This window comes from Chlamydotis macqueenii, chromosome 4, assembly GCF_036417535.1.
Source record: "Chlamydotis macqueenii isolate bChlMac1 chromosome 4, bChlMac1.mat, whole genome shotgun sequence".
In the NCBI taxonomy this organism is placed as follows: domain Eukaryota; kingdom Metazoa; phylum Chordata; class Aves; order Otidiformes; family Otididae; genus Chlamydotis; species Chlamydotis macqueenii.
The window spans coordinates 45,209,798-45,226,971 of record NC_141559.1 but is presented as its reverse complement, the minus strand read 5'-3'; the positions used below and the strand labels follow the sequence as shown (position 1 = coordinate 45,226,971).

The following is a 17,174-nucleotide window of genomic DNA, read 5'->3' as shown; positions in this document are numbered from 1 at the left end:
CACGGGGCAGTCTAATGTGGTTATTTTGTTGCTGCTAATTACAAAGAAATGTATGCAATGCATTCCTATATTAACCAAATTAGAGAAGAATATCCCTAGCTAGTATGTAGATTGTTCCAAAGTAATATTAAGTAATTTTGATAGAAAACAATATATTGATGTGCATTAGCTGACTACCAGCCTTCAACTTTGAGTGTACAAAGTGTACCATGATTAGACTGAATAATGTAAATGCTTCAGGGTTCCTACAATTTGCAATTCCTTTCAGGATTAGTAAAATATAAAGGGTCAATGTTAACAGTTCTTCTTGGCTTATCTGTTGGGGACGTAAATGCATTTATTATGGTGGAGCAGTACTGATTTACTCTAGTGAATCAACTAGTTCCTCAAGTCAAAGCATTATTACTTATAGACAAAGGTAACAGAAGCTAATTATGCATATTTAAATACTTTTGAAACAGGATGTAATAGTTGACTGAAAGAGTCTCAACACCAAAATAATAACTAATGTGTTGTAACATGCTTTTTGCAAAAGCCTACATACAGACATGATCATTCAACAATTAATCTTACTGCTTGCTGATTTGTTTTATTTTTTAATCCTTGAATTTGCCAAAGCACCATGAAAATGCACACTGAGAATGTTTTCACTCATCTCTGAGTTGTTTCTGCTGAGATACTCTACTCTGTACTCAGCTACAACCTGTTCGTTAAGAGGTTAACACTGATGGCTTCCATCACTAACTTCTGTCAAAGGAAGCAAGTGTTTTCTCTAGAGCTATTTTAATATTCATCTTGTTGCATAGAAACCAGATTCAGATTAATGAATTAGGAAATCTGCTTGGTATGGAATAATTAATGACCCAGCTGCAGAAAAAGAACTAAAAATTGAAAGATCAGCTTGATTTAAATCACAAATTGAAAACAGTGATGTTGGTGTTTTTAACATTTCTGAACAGTGTTGTGAGGAAAATCAGATCTGGAACTCTTGGAGCCTCTACAAGATCAAGACAGTATGCAAAATCTGTTTTATATTATTCTACTAAAAAAGGCTTTTACTAATTTCAGGATGTTTTTCAAAATTAATTTATGTTTAGATAATAATTCAGCTTATTCTACCCAAAAACCTAGGATAATAACTGAAGGTTGCATGATCAACATGAATTTAAGTTCACGTTTATCTTTGCAATCTTCGTTGACTGCCTTTTAATAGAAGTGTTTCATGACTTTCATTGTATCATTATATCATATCTATAGAACTCCTATATTTAGTGAATAAATATTCAAGATTTCCTTTGTTCTTCTTTTTTAGTGTAGCTTTAGTCTTCACCTAATGTATATCTTCCCAACCTTGTCAGGAGTACGAAATTTATCTTTATCATTTTCTCTCGTCTTTCTTTACTCCTTACTCACCTCTTTCCTTCCATTCCTGCCTCCACAAGTGTGAGCCTGCTTGTCCTTTTTCTTTTTTACCCACCTCGCCCATTGGCTCATGTTCATCTCCCTGGGTGCTCTTGTGCTCTGTGTGGAGCATTTGAGGCTTTGCTGAAACACATATGACAAGTCATCTCCCTGAGTTCATGCACGAAGAATCAAATTTTATTTTAAAGAAAGGCAATCTCCAATTTACAAGGCCTATATTTTATTATCTATTATAATTTTGTTGGAAAATCAAAGTTTATGTGGAGTTTATTAGGTGTTGCAGAATAATTTAATACCAACACTATCTTTAAAACTATATATGATAAAATGTTACTATTGTAATATGTTTTCTTAAAATACAGCACACACTAAATGTAGTTATATTGCAATACAATTCTGTCTGACTTTTAAAGAGGTAGTTGAATGATTCTTTTACAATTTTTCTTCATATTTTTACTCTTTGCATTATATAAGAGCCTTTCTCCTTGGAATAAGTCTGGCTATTTCATCTCACATAGTCTGATCAGAAGTTTTACTACTTCTCTCTGTAGAGAGTGTATGAGGAAGAAATTGATTTCTATATTTAGCTAGCGTATAGCTATAAATATTTTTTTTTCCTTGTAGGAGGCTTAGGTGAAAGTTATTCATTTAGTTACACAGAGGGCTGAGGAAAAAGCAGAGATCTTTTAGTATGCTTTTTAATACAAGGAGCTCAGTGGGAGGCTCAGCACAGATGGTTTAAAGGACTGTTGCAAGGGCTGAAATAGTCTCTGGACTTCCCAAAACCCTAATTTCTTTACGACAATGGTAGCTTGTAACTTCTACAACACTGAGCACGCTGAGGTCTGTGAGGAGCTGCTCCTGGCAAAACTTGCACACTTCAACCTTTGGTGGAGGTCACAGTTTTGTAAGGTGAATAATGTAGGAATTGGAACAACTCTTATGGAATAGTCACAAAGTTGCTGTCTGTTTGTTGTAAGTTTATTTTCATCAATAAAGACAAGATAAAGTCAAACCATCATTTTCCTGTTAAAATAGTTTTACACTGGCTGCATTACTGTAAAGTTATGGGAATTAGATTTTTGCAATGTAATCAGCAACTATAGGTATTAAAATAAATCTAATCTTTACATCATCTAATAATGTTTATAGTGTTAAATTTGTTTCACCATTTTGAATAATTAATGTATCCCATACAGATATCAACTTACCCAAGTTTTCACTTCGGTATAAAAGAAAAAGTGATGTAGAAAAAAAGCTGAGAGGGCTTTGTTATTGCAATGCTAGGGAAAAATGTATCCTGTCACATTCCCAGAACTCTTCAGTTATCGTCTTCTGAAAAATGCGACAATAGGTGCCAAAAGCATTCATTTATAATACTTCTCCAACTTCCCTTCAGGTCATAAGTTTAATTGCATTTTTATGAGACTAATGGAAGCTTAATATACATTCAGTGAAGTTGTAGACAGAGTCACACCTCTGAAATATCAACTGTAAACTTGAATCTGACTTTGAATCTTTTCAAAACCATCCAAACTCAAAGATATTTTAATGGAGTTTTGAACTTTGCTATTGTGTTGTACGTGTAAAACGTATTAATAGTTGTCTTTTAGTTGATAATGAAAAGTGTTATCCTACAGAAATGTTATAATTAAATATTTCTTTTCATAACAATAAAGGTATTAATCTTTATGTATTGAGAAGAGTCCAGTTTGGGTAGTTGTTTGGCATGTGCCAAAATTCATCTAGCAGATCCTAATGGGTCTCTGGCTAGTCTTTTATTTTACTTTGTTATGAGCTGTTGCTATCTTGACCTGGACCATATTACTGGAACTTACTAACATCTTAAACCTGTATATTATGATTTTCTGAAGAGTTGCGCAGCTCCTACTGTATTATATATATAAACTGGAAGCTTACTGTGGCTGGTTTTTTAGAGAGATCCAAGTAGGAAACACTGAAACCTACTGATCCAAGGCAGTGGTAACTAGGAACATTTCCAAGTTTAGACAAAACATTTAGAGCAGAGAGGTGCTTTCACGCATCTTTTTACAAACCCTGGTCATGACAGAACATTTAGGAGGCAGGTTCTCCTTGAGCCACTATTGAACTTCTAGAGAGGTCTGAACAGGAACACTGCCCAACAATACATATGTAACCTTCTTTGTAATAAATTGAGCCTTCTAGGGCTCTGCATGTTACACTCTAAGGCATTCTTCCATTTCTTGAGCGTTGGGTCTGTGAGATGATGTTTTTAAAGCCCCATTATAAAATATCGCCAGAGGATCTGACCTTATCACTTTTGTAATAACCCATTTCTGGCTTGAAGTTAGGGATCTCTCTTGATGGCTTCATTGTTCTGTGTCAGAGACTTTGTCCATTGGAGAATAAGTGGAAAAATAATAATGAAAACAGCACAGACTGGCATTGCATCTTGAGAACTACTTGTACATGTAGAGAGGTTTATTGAAGATTTTGATGAAATATCTTCTCTCTAACCAAAGTGCTGGGTGCAACATGTTACTCAGGTGATGTGTCAGATTCTTGTTTCCTTTTTCTTTTTTCTTTGCCACTTTATCTAGAGGAAAAAACAAAATGAAAATTAACTGACTTTTAAATTTTTCTAACAAGTTGTGTTTTCTTACCTACATGGATTCATTTTTACATTTGATTACATTAAATGACCCAATGTTTCTTATATCAATGCTATTTTATTTCAAGGTTCACTCCTGTCCTCAGCTTCAGCTGTCATTATGACACATCAGCACTGAAGCTGACTCCACTGAAGAAACTTTGAGGCTTCATGGGTCTGATTATCTCATCCTGAAATTTCTGAGTCAGCTTTAAGTATTTATGCAGATAAATATTTTTTGCTGTTCCTATACAGGATTGACATCTTCAAATATGTGATCTACGGTGTAGCAGCTGCATTCTTTGTATATGGCATTTTGCTGATGGTGGAGGGATTCTTTACAACTGGTGCCATCAAGGATCTCTATGGGGATTTCAAAATCACCACTTGCGGCAGATGTGTCAGTGCCTGGGTAAGTGGTTAAGAAAGCTTTTGTACTTAGGACAATATCAACATTTTGTATATTTGTACTGCCTTGTAATGTTTATTTTTGGTTTTTTTTGTTTCTTTAATATTTTCTGATATTTTTCAGTAGTTAAAAATCACAGCAAAGGAGAATAGAGTGTTAGAAATGTTCCCTATATTGGTTAGTCACTAAGTAACTTTTGCTACATAGGAGCAATTAATTCCACCAGCTGAATGGGAAGGCTTATTCTCTCAGCAAAATAAGCAGTTTGGGACAGGACTAAAAGTGTGTAATACCTTCAGCTGTACTGGGCAAGAAATATTTTGCTTACTAATATTTTCACAGTTATTTTAGAAATTTTGCATATTCCTTTTTGGCACAAGCTGAGACCTATCATCGGGTTTTGTTTTGTTTTGTTTTGTTTTTAAATGGCAAACAGCCCATTATTTACTTCTACGTTATCTCTGGTTTGGAGAGACCATTCACTTATCACCTTGGAAAACCTAGATTCAAAAACCTCTGATTTGTACTGGGACTTAAATTGAAGTTTCTCATACTAAAATTGCTGACTAGTTGAACTGAGATTATTTTAAGATCTCTGTTCAATATCGGGTAACTAACGAAATTTTTCGGTATTTGGCTCTTCTGCATCTATGGTAAGAGGCCTGGACGCTTGGTAGCTGTTAGAGTTGGATATTTCTGCAGACACCATCAGCATCAACAAATCATATTTTGTGATGGAAAAGAAATTATTAAATACAGCCAGGTAGATCTGGGTGTTAACATACACCTAATGTTATACTATATTTACAATAACTGATATATAAAATAATAACCATGGTACCCTCCTACAAATGTGAACATTTATTGAACTGAAATACAGACTAAGAACAAATATCAGCAATAGAGAATATTTTCCAGTCACACTAAAGACTATCAAAACTAGTATTTTTAATATCCTGACATTTAAGTTTAATCTGAACACAGATAATCTACACATTGGAAACTAGGGAATATGGCGTGTATACTATCCCTACATAGATATAACACACTCCACAGTAATTCAGTTTTTTCATCTTGTTTTCTTTTGTTCCTGTCAAATGTCATTGTATGATTTTGGCGCTTCAACCAAGAATTTTTAAAAAGCCTTTAAATAAATATATAAATAAAAGCTGGGAGCATTTTAAATAAAAATAATAATTGCTTATAGCAACACTGCTTTCAACTCCTGGAAGAAAATCTCTAATCTATATTCACTGAGAACCTACTAAGCCAGTCCAAATGCTATACAGAGTAGCAAATTTTTCAGAACATAATTTTTTCTTCACAGCTCCCATAAATGCCTGTCCTCAGCATTGCAGCAGAGCAATGCTGCATCCTCTCATAGTTTTGATGCCTTTGCAGTATAAACTCTAATTCTGTAGTACATGTCTAGAAGAAATGAACAGCTAAGCATCTATTCTACGGCTAATATCATTGTTATGATTAATAATTCATTAAATTACTTCTTTCAGCATTTTACTTTCCTCATCAGTAATTTGTAATGTTTGTGTTTTACTTTAAGAAACCTTAGGCAGAGGTTAAGGCTGTATGCTCTTATGATGACCATTAAAATAAGCCATCAATTATTTTGAGTTAAATACATTGTTGTCATTCTTGAAGTTAGTGGAAGTTTTTTCTTATCCATAGAAAACGAAAAAAGTCTGCAGTTTCATTGCTTGTATTCTTCTGATGATACATCAGTAAGATTGCTATACAAATGTGTGCGGCTATTTTTATTTATTATTCTGGCTTTTACTTCTGTGCTCTAGATGTTTGAAAGACAGTATGTGCAGCATTTTTGTCAATTAAAACTTGATACCCTTTTTGACTAGATTTATTTTGATTATCTTGTATTTAAAATTCTTAAGGGACAAATAACAGTTTACGTTAAAAAAAATTGAATTAGAAAATATTTCAGTCCATCAGTGATATGTTTATAATTTATTTGGTTCCGTAAATCATTCAATAATATGAAGAAATAAGTTCTAGGAACCACAAAAAGATTACTGGAGAGGTAAATCGAACCTAATCAGTACCCTTGTATGTTAAGCCTAGATTGCTCTATTGCTATGCAAATTTGCTGTAATAAATTTTGTTATGTACAGTTGCCAAAATGAGACAGCGCTATTGAAGAGGATTGGCGGATACTACATGTTGCAACAAAGCTTCCTTGTATAAAATTTTGAGATAGCAATTTTGTAAATATTAAAATCTAAGCTGTCAAAGACTAAACAGTTGGTTTCTTTTAGCAATATCTTAATACTAACAGAAATGTACACAGAGGATATTTAATGTTTTGAAGAATAAAAATTACAAAAATGTCTCCACATCAGAAATATCTTTGTAAAAATCCAATTGTGGCTATGATTTCACATCAAATTTGCTAATGTCTTTCTAAATACCAGTGTAGCATGAAAGCCTGAAAATGAAGTCCTTCTGCTTTACCATTGTCATCAATTATCTCTCTTTAATATTTTGCATGAACATATTTTTTATGTCTCTGACTAAACCTGTTAGGAAATTGGAGGAAAAAATTAATAAAAAATTTCAAGGAGGAAAAGTTTGTTTTAACTTTATATGGACAAGCTATATTTCTCATTGGAAATCTGAAAAGTAAGGTCTTTTTTTCTTTCTTATGAAAATATTCTTTGAAAAGGAGGCTTTTAAGAAGACTGAAAGCCGACATCTACAGAAACTTTCCATATGCCCTTCCTGACCTCCTTCTTTCACCGTAACTAGCTCACTTTCTAGCTCTACATGGGCAAAAGGATTTTTTTTTTCGCCTGAAGTAAGGGAAGAAGAAATAGCTCAACCTAACCTTTCCAGTGACTGTATAGTTGATTAATAAGCCCATATGAGCATTCAGAGGCTTAGCATCCAAGCCTTGCCAGTGCTGCTGAGTGTCCCCTCTCAGTTCTGAGAGGGCCTGTGAAAGTGACAGTGAAGAGTCTCATTGGCTGTGTTTGCAGCGTTAACTTACTGTGAAAAGTAAAACAAAAGCAGTATAACAATGCCAGACACATTCAAGGAGGGATGGCTATGCCTGAACATGCTTTCAGAGAATTAAATAAACAGTTATATATAATTGTACTGCAGCATCGTTAGTGAAGAATGAGAGACAGGCCTGAAGCCAACTGTGACACTCTTTGTGTATGTGCGATTTAATACCCTTTCTATTTCTATTCAGCTAGCTTGATCATGGAAAGCCTCATTTACACCTTGTTTTAGAATGTCTGCTTGCAGAGTCAGTAGAAAAATGAAGAAAGAAGCACAAATGAGGCGCTTTTTTTTTCCTTGAAAAGCTTTATTCTATGCTATGAAATGGGAAAGCAATTCTTTTTCTTTAATCAGAAAACACTGGATAACTATTTCATCCTGGCAGTTGTGTTTCTATTTCTTTCTATCTCACCTTTTAAAAGAAACATGTTAAGGCTCTAGAGAAAGATGTTTTGTATTCTAAGTTGCACTGACTAATGTATGTTCTTGATGTATTAGGAAACTTTTATTTTGAGTGAAAAGGGATTTTTCTGCCTTTGAAAATTATTTTGGCTACTGATATGCTATTTGACCAATTCTTCTTGAGTACTTAAACTAAACCTTGAACTTTTCAAAATATTTCCAGATTTTATTTTGCAAGAAGAACCGTGGAAACTTTGCAAATGTTTTGAAAAACCATCTGTAAGGGATGTGAACTTGTTGCTTCATCTTGCCCTTACCAGACCAGTTACTCTAGAGGCAGTGAAACTGCATCATATTGACATATGATTCTTTGTGTAACAAGAGGAACAGAGTTCGGTGCAGGCTCAGAACAGATGCATCATTTCTGAATGCTAGGAATGAAGTTCTAATTTCTGAAAATCAGATACCATATCTGGATATTCTGGTGGCAAAATGCTGAGCTGACAGACAGACAGGCCTTCCTTCTGATTGAATACTGCTGTGTGTGAGGAATGCAGAATGCTTCATACCCCTGTTTCTTCATTTATGGGACGTAAAGAGCCTTCTCTCCAAGACAGCAGGTGTACTTATGGATCTAGAATCCCTTAATCCAATCTTAAATAAGGAAAGGGTCTAACAGAACTTTTGTCCTCATACATATTAAGTAGTGAATCCTGGAAGTAGTTTCAGACATGGACTCGGGAATGGAGAAGGTGAGATTCATATGGTGGTCTGATATTTCAGACTGCATAGTTAAAAACAGTAATCATGAATTATTGCCAGAAGTTACCCAGGAGCTGATGGAGAAGATACTTTCAGAGGAAATATATTGTGACACAGATGTATCCCACCTAAATAGGAATTTTGCTGTGGTGGCCAAGAGAGGGGTCTATGCTCCTTTAGTAGTTAAAGGAGAGAGATGGTTAGAGAGACTTCTCAGATGAGCTGAATTTTTCTGCAAGTGACTGTCCTATTTTCCACAAAGACAATAACCCTCACGTCTTTTAAGTTAGGTCTTTTATATTAAGCACTTCTTAAATTTAGATAGTCGGCTTTCTAAATTTAGTAGTATGTGTCCTGCTTGGCCATTATTCTCCCAACCTCATTGTTAATATACACATGGTTTCTTAGAAAAATGCAAATTATTTGGGTTTTTTCCTCTCTTTGTTATACTTTCAGAAATCTTTTGCAGTGAGTTCAGAAATTATTTTATTATATATTTATAGATGCTGACTGTACTTTTAGTCTTATTTCTGTAATCTGGCCAGGTTGTTTTGTTTTTCTTTATTTCGTAGTTCCAGATTTTCTCACTCAGGGATATCACATTATAAAAGCATTTTTTTTCTTCTCATCATTACTCTTCTTGCATAACTTACTGTGTGTTTTATACACAGCCCTTTTGTTGATTGCAGCGTTCATTGCTTCCTTTAATAGAGGAGTGTGCCAGACATTGTAATATGCCTTGCCAGCAGCTTCTCAGCTTCTCTTGGACTTGCTGCTCACTGACAGAATTTTTATGGTTGGTGATAAACTGGACAAAATGTTTTTGCTTCAGATTCTGCTGTAAGTGTGTCTTTCACATCGAGGACAGAATTTTTCCTTGGCATGTAAGCTCAGTAAATAAGTTGATTTTAATGCAACAGTTTTCTAAAAATGTGCTGTCGTACATGTCCAAAGTGTGCTTTGCTGTGGGAGCTATTACAATTCCTCCATGGGCTTTACATTTCTATTCTGAACCATCATAAATCGTTTAGGATTATTTCCCTCAGGTTCAGATATTCCTTCTCTGTTTTAACTTGAATGCTTCATCAGATGACCAGTTTTCCTTGTTCTCACCTGGCTGCCTTATTCTTTTTCACTGCATCTAGACATCTTGCTCTTTTAATAATTGTTTAAACTTGTGAATGTAAGTGGTATTATCATAAATTCACAATTTTGTGGTCATAATTATATCCACTCCCAATGTTTTCTAGCCTGCTTGTTTTTCAGTTTTCCTGCTTAAAGTTGCTGTCCTCAAAATCAACAGAGACCATATACAGCTTTTTGTTCTTCATATCAACTGCATCTTCCTATTGATACCTTATAAATTCATAGTCCCCATTGTAAATATTTTTTTTTTTTATTGCTTAGCCAGAAAGAAGGAGGGAAAGTTGTAAATTTGTCCTCTCACTGCTTGTATCCTGATGATTAGCATTCAAGTTAAGCTGGTTAGACTTAGCAAACCAGAGTATTTTTATCAATATTTCTTTCAGCTGAAGAGCTTTAACATTTAAGGTCACATTTTTAGAATCTGCTGGCTGATTAAAAGCCGTGTTGTTGACTTCCACTGCTTGGCAAGACAGCAAATGATAAAGGAAGGTCCCTTCCCCTTGATTCTCCTATAGGCTTCCCAAGCCCCATTAAGAACAAATCACGAAAGAACACATGTTCTTACTTTTGACAGCCAAAAATTCACTTTGAGTGACACATCTGTTTAGAGAAGTTATAAGAGTATTATTTTTGCTTTCTAGTGTACACTTCACTGCCTTGTTCCCAAGAATAGATGATGCAAACTTCCAGGACAAAAATCACAGTCTTGGCAATGACAAAATGTAAACAATCTGTATAGTGCAGTCTTTTCCCAGCTAGGTGTTATCTTTTTCTGTCTGTAGAAAACGTGTCATTATGGAAGACTATTCAAGTATGGATCAGGTTTTTTTTTTTTTTTATAAAGAGGTTACCAGCAATTTGGAAGCAAAATACCTGAAAAATTTACTACTGGGACCTGCCTACATTGACAAGGAGTAGATCATGATGGAACTGATTGGTTTTTGTATTTTATGTCTTTGAATTGAATAGTTACGTGGCATGAACACAGTCTGAAGAACCCATGAAGCAGCAGTATTTAATGAAGATATCTACTCCATTTTTTAAAAAAGGTGTTTTAAGACCTGATTATTTATCTGTAATCACATTCAAATAAAAAAAAATCAATAGCTTGGCTATATTCCTGGAGAGTATATTGAAGTGTTAGAAACACCACCAAAAAAAAAAAAAAAGGAGGAGGAAAACTTTGAGAATGTGAAAATATAAGCATATACATTTTGAGAAAAGGTAATTTCTGGACTTCAGAAGCCTGTTGGACTACAAAAAATGATAGTCTTGTCTGAAGGACATATAAAATTACTAATACTAATAACTTAAAGCAGCACAATGCTACAAAACTATCAACATTCTAAAGAAGATTCATAAATTAAAAAAAAAGTTAGTATAATTGGTTTATAAGGAAGTACTGAAAAGATGAATTATAAATTCTTCATGGAAAACCTAGTCTTGCATTAATGCAAAGCCATCTTCTTTGAACTGAGTATGTTCTGATAGTTAGTGGATTTGTTTATAAAGCAAAGTTTCAAAAAATATATCAATTTGTTAGAGAATCTTATTTTTGTATTTCTGATACAGCTGTGAAATTTCCTCCCCCACTGCTACCAGTAAGTAAATTGAGAGTAAATCAGAAAGTAAACCAGCTTTTTATAGGCATCTAAATAGTTTGCAAAGCAATAGACATAATGCATAGAATATTTCAGCCTTGAAATATACATTTGAAGGAAATTTTTGAAATATATATATACAGATGAAATGCACAAAGTAACAGTGAGAATTGCTTTTTATTTTTTCAAAACCAGTTTTTCAACCATCTAAAATGTCTGTAGAAGAGAAAATGTATAAAAAAACACAAACAAAATGTTTTCATAAAATAAATGCTTCAAAAATTTAAATTTCAGATATTTAATTTTGTGGTAATAGATTTTAACCATCTAAGGAGTGTCACATTAGCTAGTATTTAGTATATGAATGAATTGCAGTTAGGCAAACCTGAGAAGTCTGTCCCACTATGAAGAGAAATTTGGACCAATATTGGCTTTTTTTTTTTTTTCTTCTCTTGAAGCAGTTGACTTGAATGCAAGCCAAGAAGAATCAACCACATGACAGTAATAGCATAGCATGAAATGTATCCATGTTTCAACAAGACTCTTGGAGCTGTGCCTAGGAATATAATATGTCAGAGGGAGAGATAGGATGAACATGTTTTGTAGAGGCAATAATAAATGTCCAACAAGTGATTGTTAGTAATGAGAGTGATATTGTAGAGCAAGCAGAAAAGACTTTGCAAGTGTGTATTTTCTGTCATTCACAGTGCATTTAGTGGTAATACCAGAATATTGTTCTCTTTCTTCCAGCAGTATTATATGTAAAATGAACTAAGGTGAAATACTTTTGGTTCAGGAATGAACTTTTGGTTCAGAAATACTCCTGTTCAGGAATGAGGCATGAATGTAGGAGATGCTAGTTAGCACAGAACTGAGAGTTTTAGAAGAGGCTATTTGCTTGTGAGCTACGTAACAGTCCTTCTTAAACATATTTAGATTTCATACTGTGTATAAGAAGGGGGTGTATGAATACCAGGTGGCAAAGGATGATCTGTAACATAGTAAGCCTTGCTGTATGATGAGTTTAAAGACATCTGTATAATTTTTTCAGTTTCTTATTTAAGCACTTAAGAAAAAATTATGGTTTATTTAAACTTAAATAAATAAGAATAGTATTGCCAGTTCTAGGCAACTTAACATTTTTAATTAAGCAGCAAAAGCTGTTTTAGCTTCTGCAATGTTAAAATCCTTTCCAGAGGAACCTAGCCAGTTTTTCGCTTGCTCTGTCTAGTATTTGTGTATGGGAAACTATACATTTAACATGTTGTTGCAAAAAACTTTGAGAAGAGGTTGAAATATTTATGCAGAAATTCTTCTGTAAAAGTGCAAAATTTGCAAAACTCTGTTGGATGAATTCTGAACATTCTGAAAGTGAAAAGAACTAAACACCTGCCATCTAAGAGTACAGATTATGAACAGGAACAAAATAGCTAATATTTACACTAATCTATGATAAAAGTTTATTGATCAAAGGAGGTTACTATGTCTGGACTGTATTTGTAAAGTGGTAGGCAGAATTCTACATTACAGAAAATGGAATGCAAACAAACAATAGATCTGAGGTAGGAACACATGTAGTACTTTGAAGTTTGACTTCTTGTAAACTGCAGAAAGAGCTATGCACTCTATCAGTACAACTTCACCAAGATAAAGTTCAGCATTTGAGAAAACACGTGGCGACTGCAATGAATAGTCTAAAAGTAAATGTGTTTATGTAGAATGTGCACAGGATAAGGAGAGAGTAACCTCAACTCTGAGGAATTTCTAGGAAAAATGGATAAGACTGAGGCAGAAGGCCTGAAAGCCAAAGGACATTTATGAATTTAAAGCTGGTCAAAGTGCTAAAGCTAGATACCTTTTTATTAGTATTGAAATAAAATCTATAAATTATTGAAAGTTACCATGACGTTAGAGAGACAAAGCAGTTCAGGAAGAAATTGAAAAGATCTTCCTGTTCATGCTTCTGAGTTGCCATCACACAGGGCTTTGTTCTGATGTGCAATTGGGAAACTGCACCCAGAACCAGGACTATATATAATGCACTGCAAAGGCCGGGTGCCTCCCAGTATTCCAGTTAGAGACAGCCAGGCTGACCCTGGGCTCATCTTCAGGTGTTCTACACTGGCAGGGTTTCATAGTGAAGCATAATAGGCTTTTGGCAAGATGGAGGTACGTGGTTCCTGTAGATGCAGTTTTGTTCTCTGGCATAAACTGTCACAGAGAATTCCTGAGCCTGTGAAGAGGTTTGGAAGGAACCTCTTAGGTTGTCAAGCTGAAGGTAAACAGTGAAGTTTTGTGTGTGTGTCGTAGGATAATAAATCTAAATGAGATATAAACGCAGCAAAGTGTATGTCTTCTTACAACTCTCTGGGTTGAGAGCTCATGTCAGGGAGTTCATCTAAAGTAAGTATATGATTAAATTGAGAGGAAGTATAAATGTAAGAACTGAGTGGTTTGGAACAAAGATAAACTTACATGGCAACATGAGGTTTCTGGAGTTAAGTTTTATTCAGGCACTTCTGAATTTGTTGCTATGTTTTTATATATCTATGTATTTTTGTGTATGTGCAGTAACCAGCAGTGTCCTCATACAATAAAATGACTGGAGTTTACTTTGTTTCCATTTCAGTCCATCTCTCTGTAGTAACAGTACCTTTTAGATATGATTTCCTTTTCTCTGTCCCTAGGGTCACTGAAGCAATCATACATTGTTTCTTCAGGGGTGTTAAAATATTTATAACAAAAGTAAAACAAGAACAGTGTTTGATATTCAATGACTCTGCTTTGTGTGGGACCAGTACTCATAAATTTTAACAAGAAAGCAGTAACTGAAATCTTGATCTTATTAAAATATAAAGAATTTGGGTAATATTTCCAGTGCTATGACCACCATGAATGCTGTTGTTCTGTATACGTACCATTTCAGAACATGCTCTGAAATCTCTACTTGCTGACATTGGTATGTGCAACAGATTTTATAAAAAAAATCTTTCTAGAAAGGTTGGTGATTTGCTTACTTTGATAATTTATGGTTCGGAAAAACCATTACTGGCAATGAAAAGCTTATAAAATCTGGCAAGAGGTTTTTACCAGGCATGGTATTGGTACAAGAAATTAACCACTACAAAAGTTAAAGATCTTTTTTTTTGTTGTTGAAATAATTATCTATTTTAGCTATTCTTTCCCAATGTGAACTGACTATCAATTAATGAACATATATCTTCATGATTTGGTAGACAAATTTCACTATAACTTCCAGTTTGTTTTGAGTTTATGCATTTGGCTTCTTACAGTGAAAACTGGTTGGATCAGAGAAAGTAATTTTCACAACTGATGCAATACATAGCACACTAAAGAAAAACTGTAGTGCCTCTTTAAGATGCTGTACTGCTCTTTCATAAATCTTTGGCTTGTCACATAGCAGAATGCTACTTCAAAGGAGAAAGATCCCTTTGAATCTCAGGAGATTGAGTTCTGAATTTAATTCCTGGAGTGAACAGGCTCCTTAAGCATTTCTTGTAAGGTCTCTAGAGCAAAGAGGGAAGATTTTAATAGCAGAAAAAATTATCTAAAGAAATACTTTAGTTCTTCACCTATGGTTTAAAAAAAAATAAATTCACAATTTCATTCCATTATAACAAGAATTTATAAGCTAACACCTCCTATTCCTAGAAACTAATAACTTGTTGTGCAAAGTTAACCTTTTGCTTTTTACTGCTTCTACAGCAGAAAGCATATTATTCTCCAGATCACATTTTTGTGGTTTGCTTCACTGATATCAGTGACAGCAGCTTCCAGGGATAGCTCATAGCTACTAAGTGATTTAACATAAAGTTTTGCATTTTAGTTATTCTTACATGAAACAAAGGAAATTTCTGTATTTTTCCTCCTATCTTCTTGGTGTCATGATATGAATGGCATATCATTGAAGCCACTAGCCATTGAGCCACTAGCTCTTCAATCTTCCTTTTCTAAAATATCTTTTTAAAATGAAATCAGCATTCGATTCACTTTTCCTGAGCTACTCAACCAAATGGATTCATGTTTTCAAAAGAGAACCCTTTTCACAAAGAAGCAGGCAATTCTCTCTAAGAAAGCAGCTCTTATGATTCCCAGCAGCCATCATCTGATAGATTTTTCCTGCTCTTATTCTATGCCCAAGGCAGATTTTTTTAGAGGCTAATAAGCTTTGGTTTTTTTCCTCTTTGTTATACCAATGCTTTGTATTATCTCAGTACAGATTTTTAAGCAAGCAAGGCTACAGAGAGTTTCATGCCTACTACAGATCAGAAAATAAAAAGATATGAAATAGGAATTCTAATGCTTATAGTAAGGCTGATCTTTTTCCTCCATTTGGTGGTAATCACAGCATAGGAAGATTCCTGAATCCATGTGGAGTCCAGTTCAGTAATAGAACTAAAATATTTAGTTCTCTGTTACATCATTATGCATGTACTACACTGAAAGATGTACTAAATTTATTAAATATTATTTTGTTCAGAAATTCTAGAAGGAGGCTGAAAGGCCTCAGACTTGTCTGTTTTTTTCAAACTCACAGAATATAAGATACGTGGCTGGTTTTACCGTTAAAATACTTCTAGAATATAGTAAACTGAGAATGTAAAGGCTGTTCTGAGAACATACAGAGAGCCCTCTGTCTTATTTCTTGCTCTAGCTTTAGAAAAATTGAGTGCAACTCTTTAGCTTGATAATAAATTAAGATCAGACATAGCATTTTAGTTGGGAATTCATAGCCCTGAAGTGAATCTATATTTCCACGTAATTTTCCAAGTAATTATTTGTAAATGAGTGCCTGGGGTTGAACCAGATGTTGTCTCATTAGCTTTAACACTGTAATATGGAGAGAAAAAAACAAAACACAAAACAATAAAGGAGCAATAATGAAAAATATATAGGACTGCGTACAGAACAGTATTTACTTGTATTAACTATTTTCTCTGCAATAGGTGGAATAGAATTCCAATTATACAAAGCAACTAACACTCAGATAAGTCTACTGTAACATTCAGTAGTGTATATTTATAGTAGACTTTACTATCACTTTCTCTGTTTTATCAGTTGGTTTTCTAGTAGGTGTATTTCTGTGAAATGTTGGAAAGGAAGACAGCCATTATCTGCATGAATACATTTTCACAATCTTTAAATGTAAATTAGACACATCAGTTTCCCTTTTAAACTGTTTTGATGTTAAGGGAAAAGTTAAAATGGTTCATAACTTCCAAACTGGCAAGTGAAGCTGAAGTGTTGAGTACGAAATGGAGAAAATGATAGAAAGCAGATACCCAAAGTATTAAATAGAATACTTCTGTTCTTTGTTTCACTTTATCTTTTACTTTTCTCCATCCTTCTGAAAATTATTTTTAGTGCTATAAATTCTCCAGCTTTTCAAACTACTGCTGAAAGACTCATCTGCCTAGGGACAATCAGGAAAATTAATCTGAATTGAATTTTAAACTGGATTAATTAAACTACATTAAGTCTCTCTGTAAGTACACTTCCTCAGAACTAAAATGGCTTTTATTAAATATTCTTTGGAAGTGAGTTAAAGTAAATCAAATTAAGGTCTTTTTAATATTGCTTGAGAATGTCCATCACATGACTTCAAAATAATGAAACTACCTCACCTAAAATTCAAACTCTTTGTTGTTTTGGATTGCTCTTCCTGATAAGATCCACATGAATAAGCCACCCCTCCAACAATTTTTACTACCATTTACAACTTTTTTGAGTCTGACCTTATTTG

At 34.0% G+C, this 17,174-nt stretch overlaps 1 protein-coding gene across 1 annotated transcript in view; it reads left to right on the top strand.

The window, feature by feature from the left end:
* Positions 1 to 17,174, top strand: part of GPM6A (glycoprotein M6A) — a 130,535-nt gene that overhangs the window by 99,161 nt on the left and 14,200 nt on the right. The window contains exon 3 of the mRNA XM_086747389.1: positions 4,310 to 4,466. Within this exon, the coding sequence (XP_086603515.1) occupies positions 4,310 to 4,466 (157 nt within the window). The remainder of the gene's footprint in view (positions 1 to 4,309; positions 4,467 to 17,174) is intronic.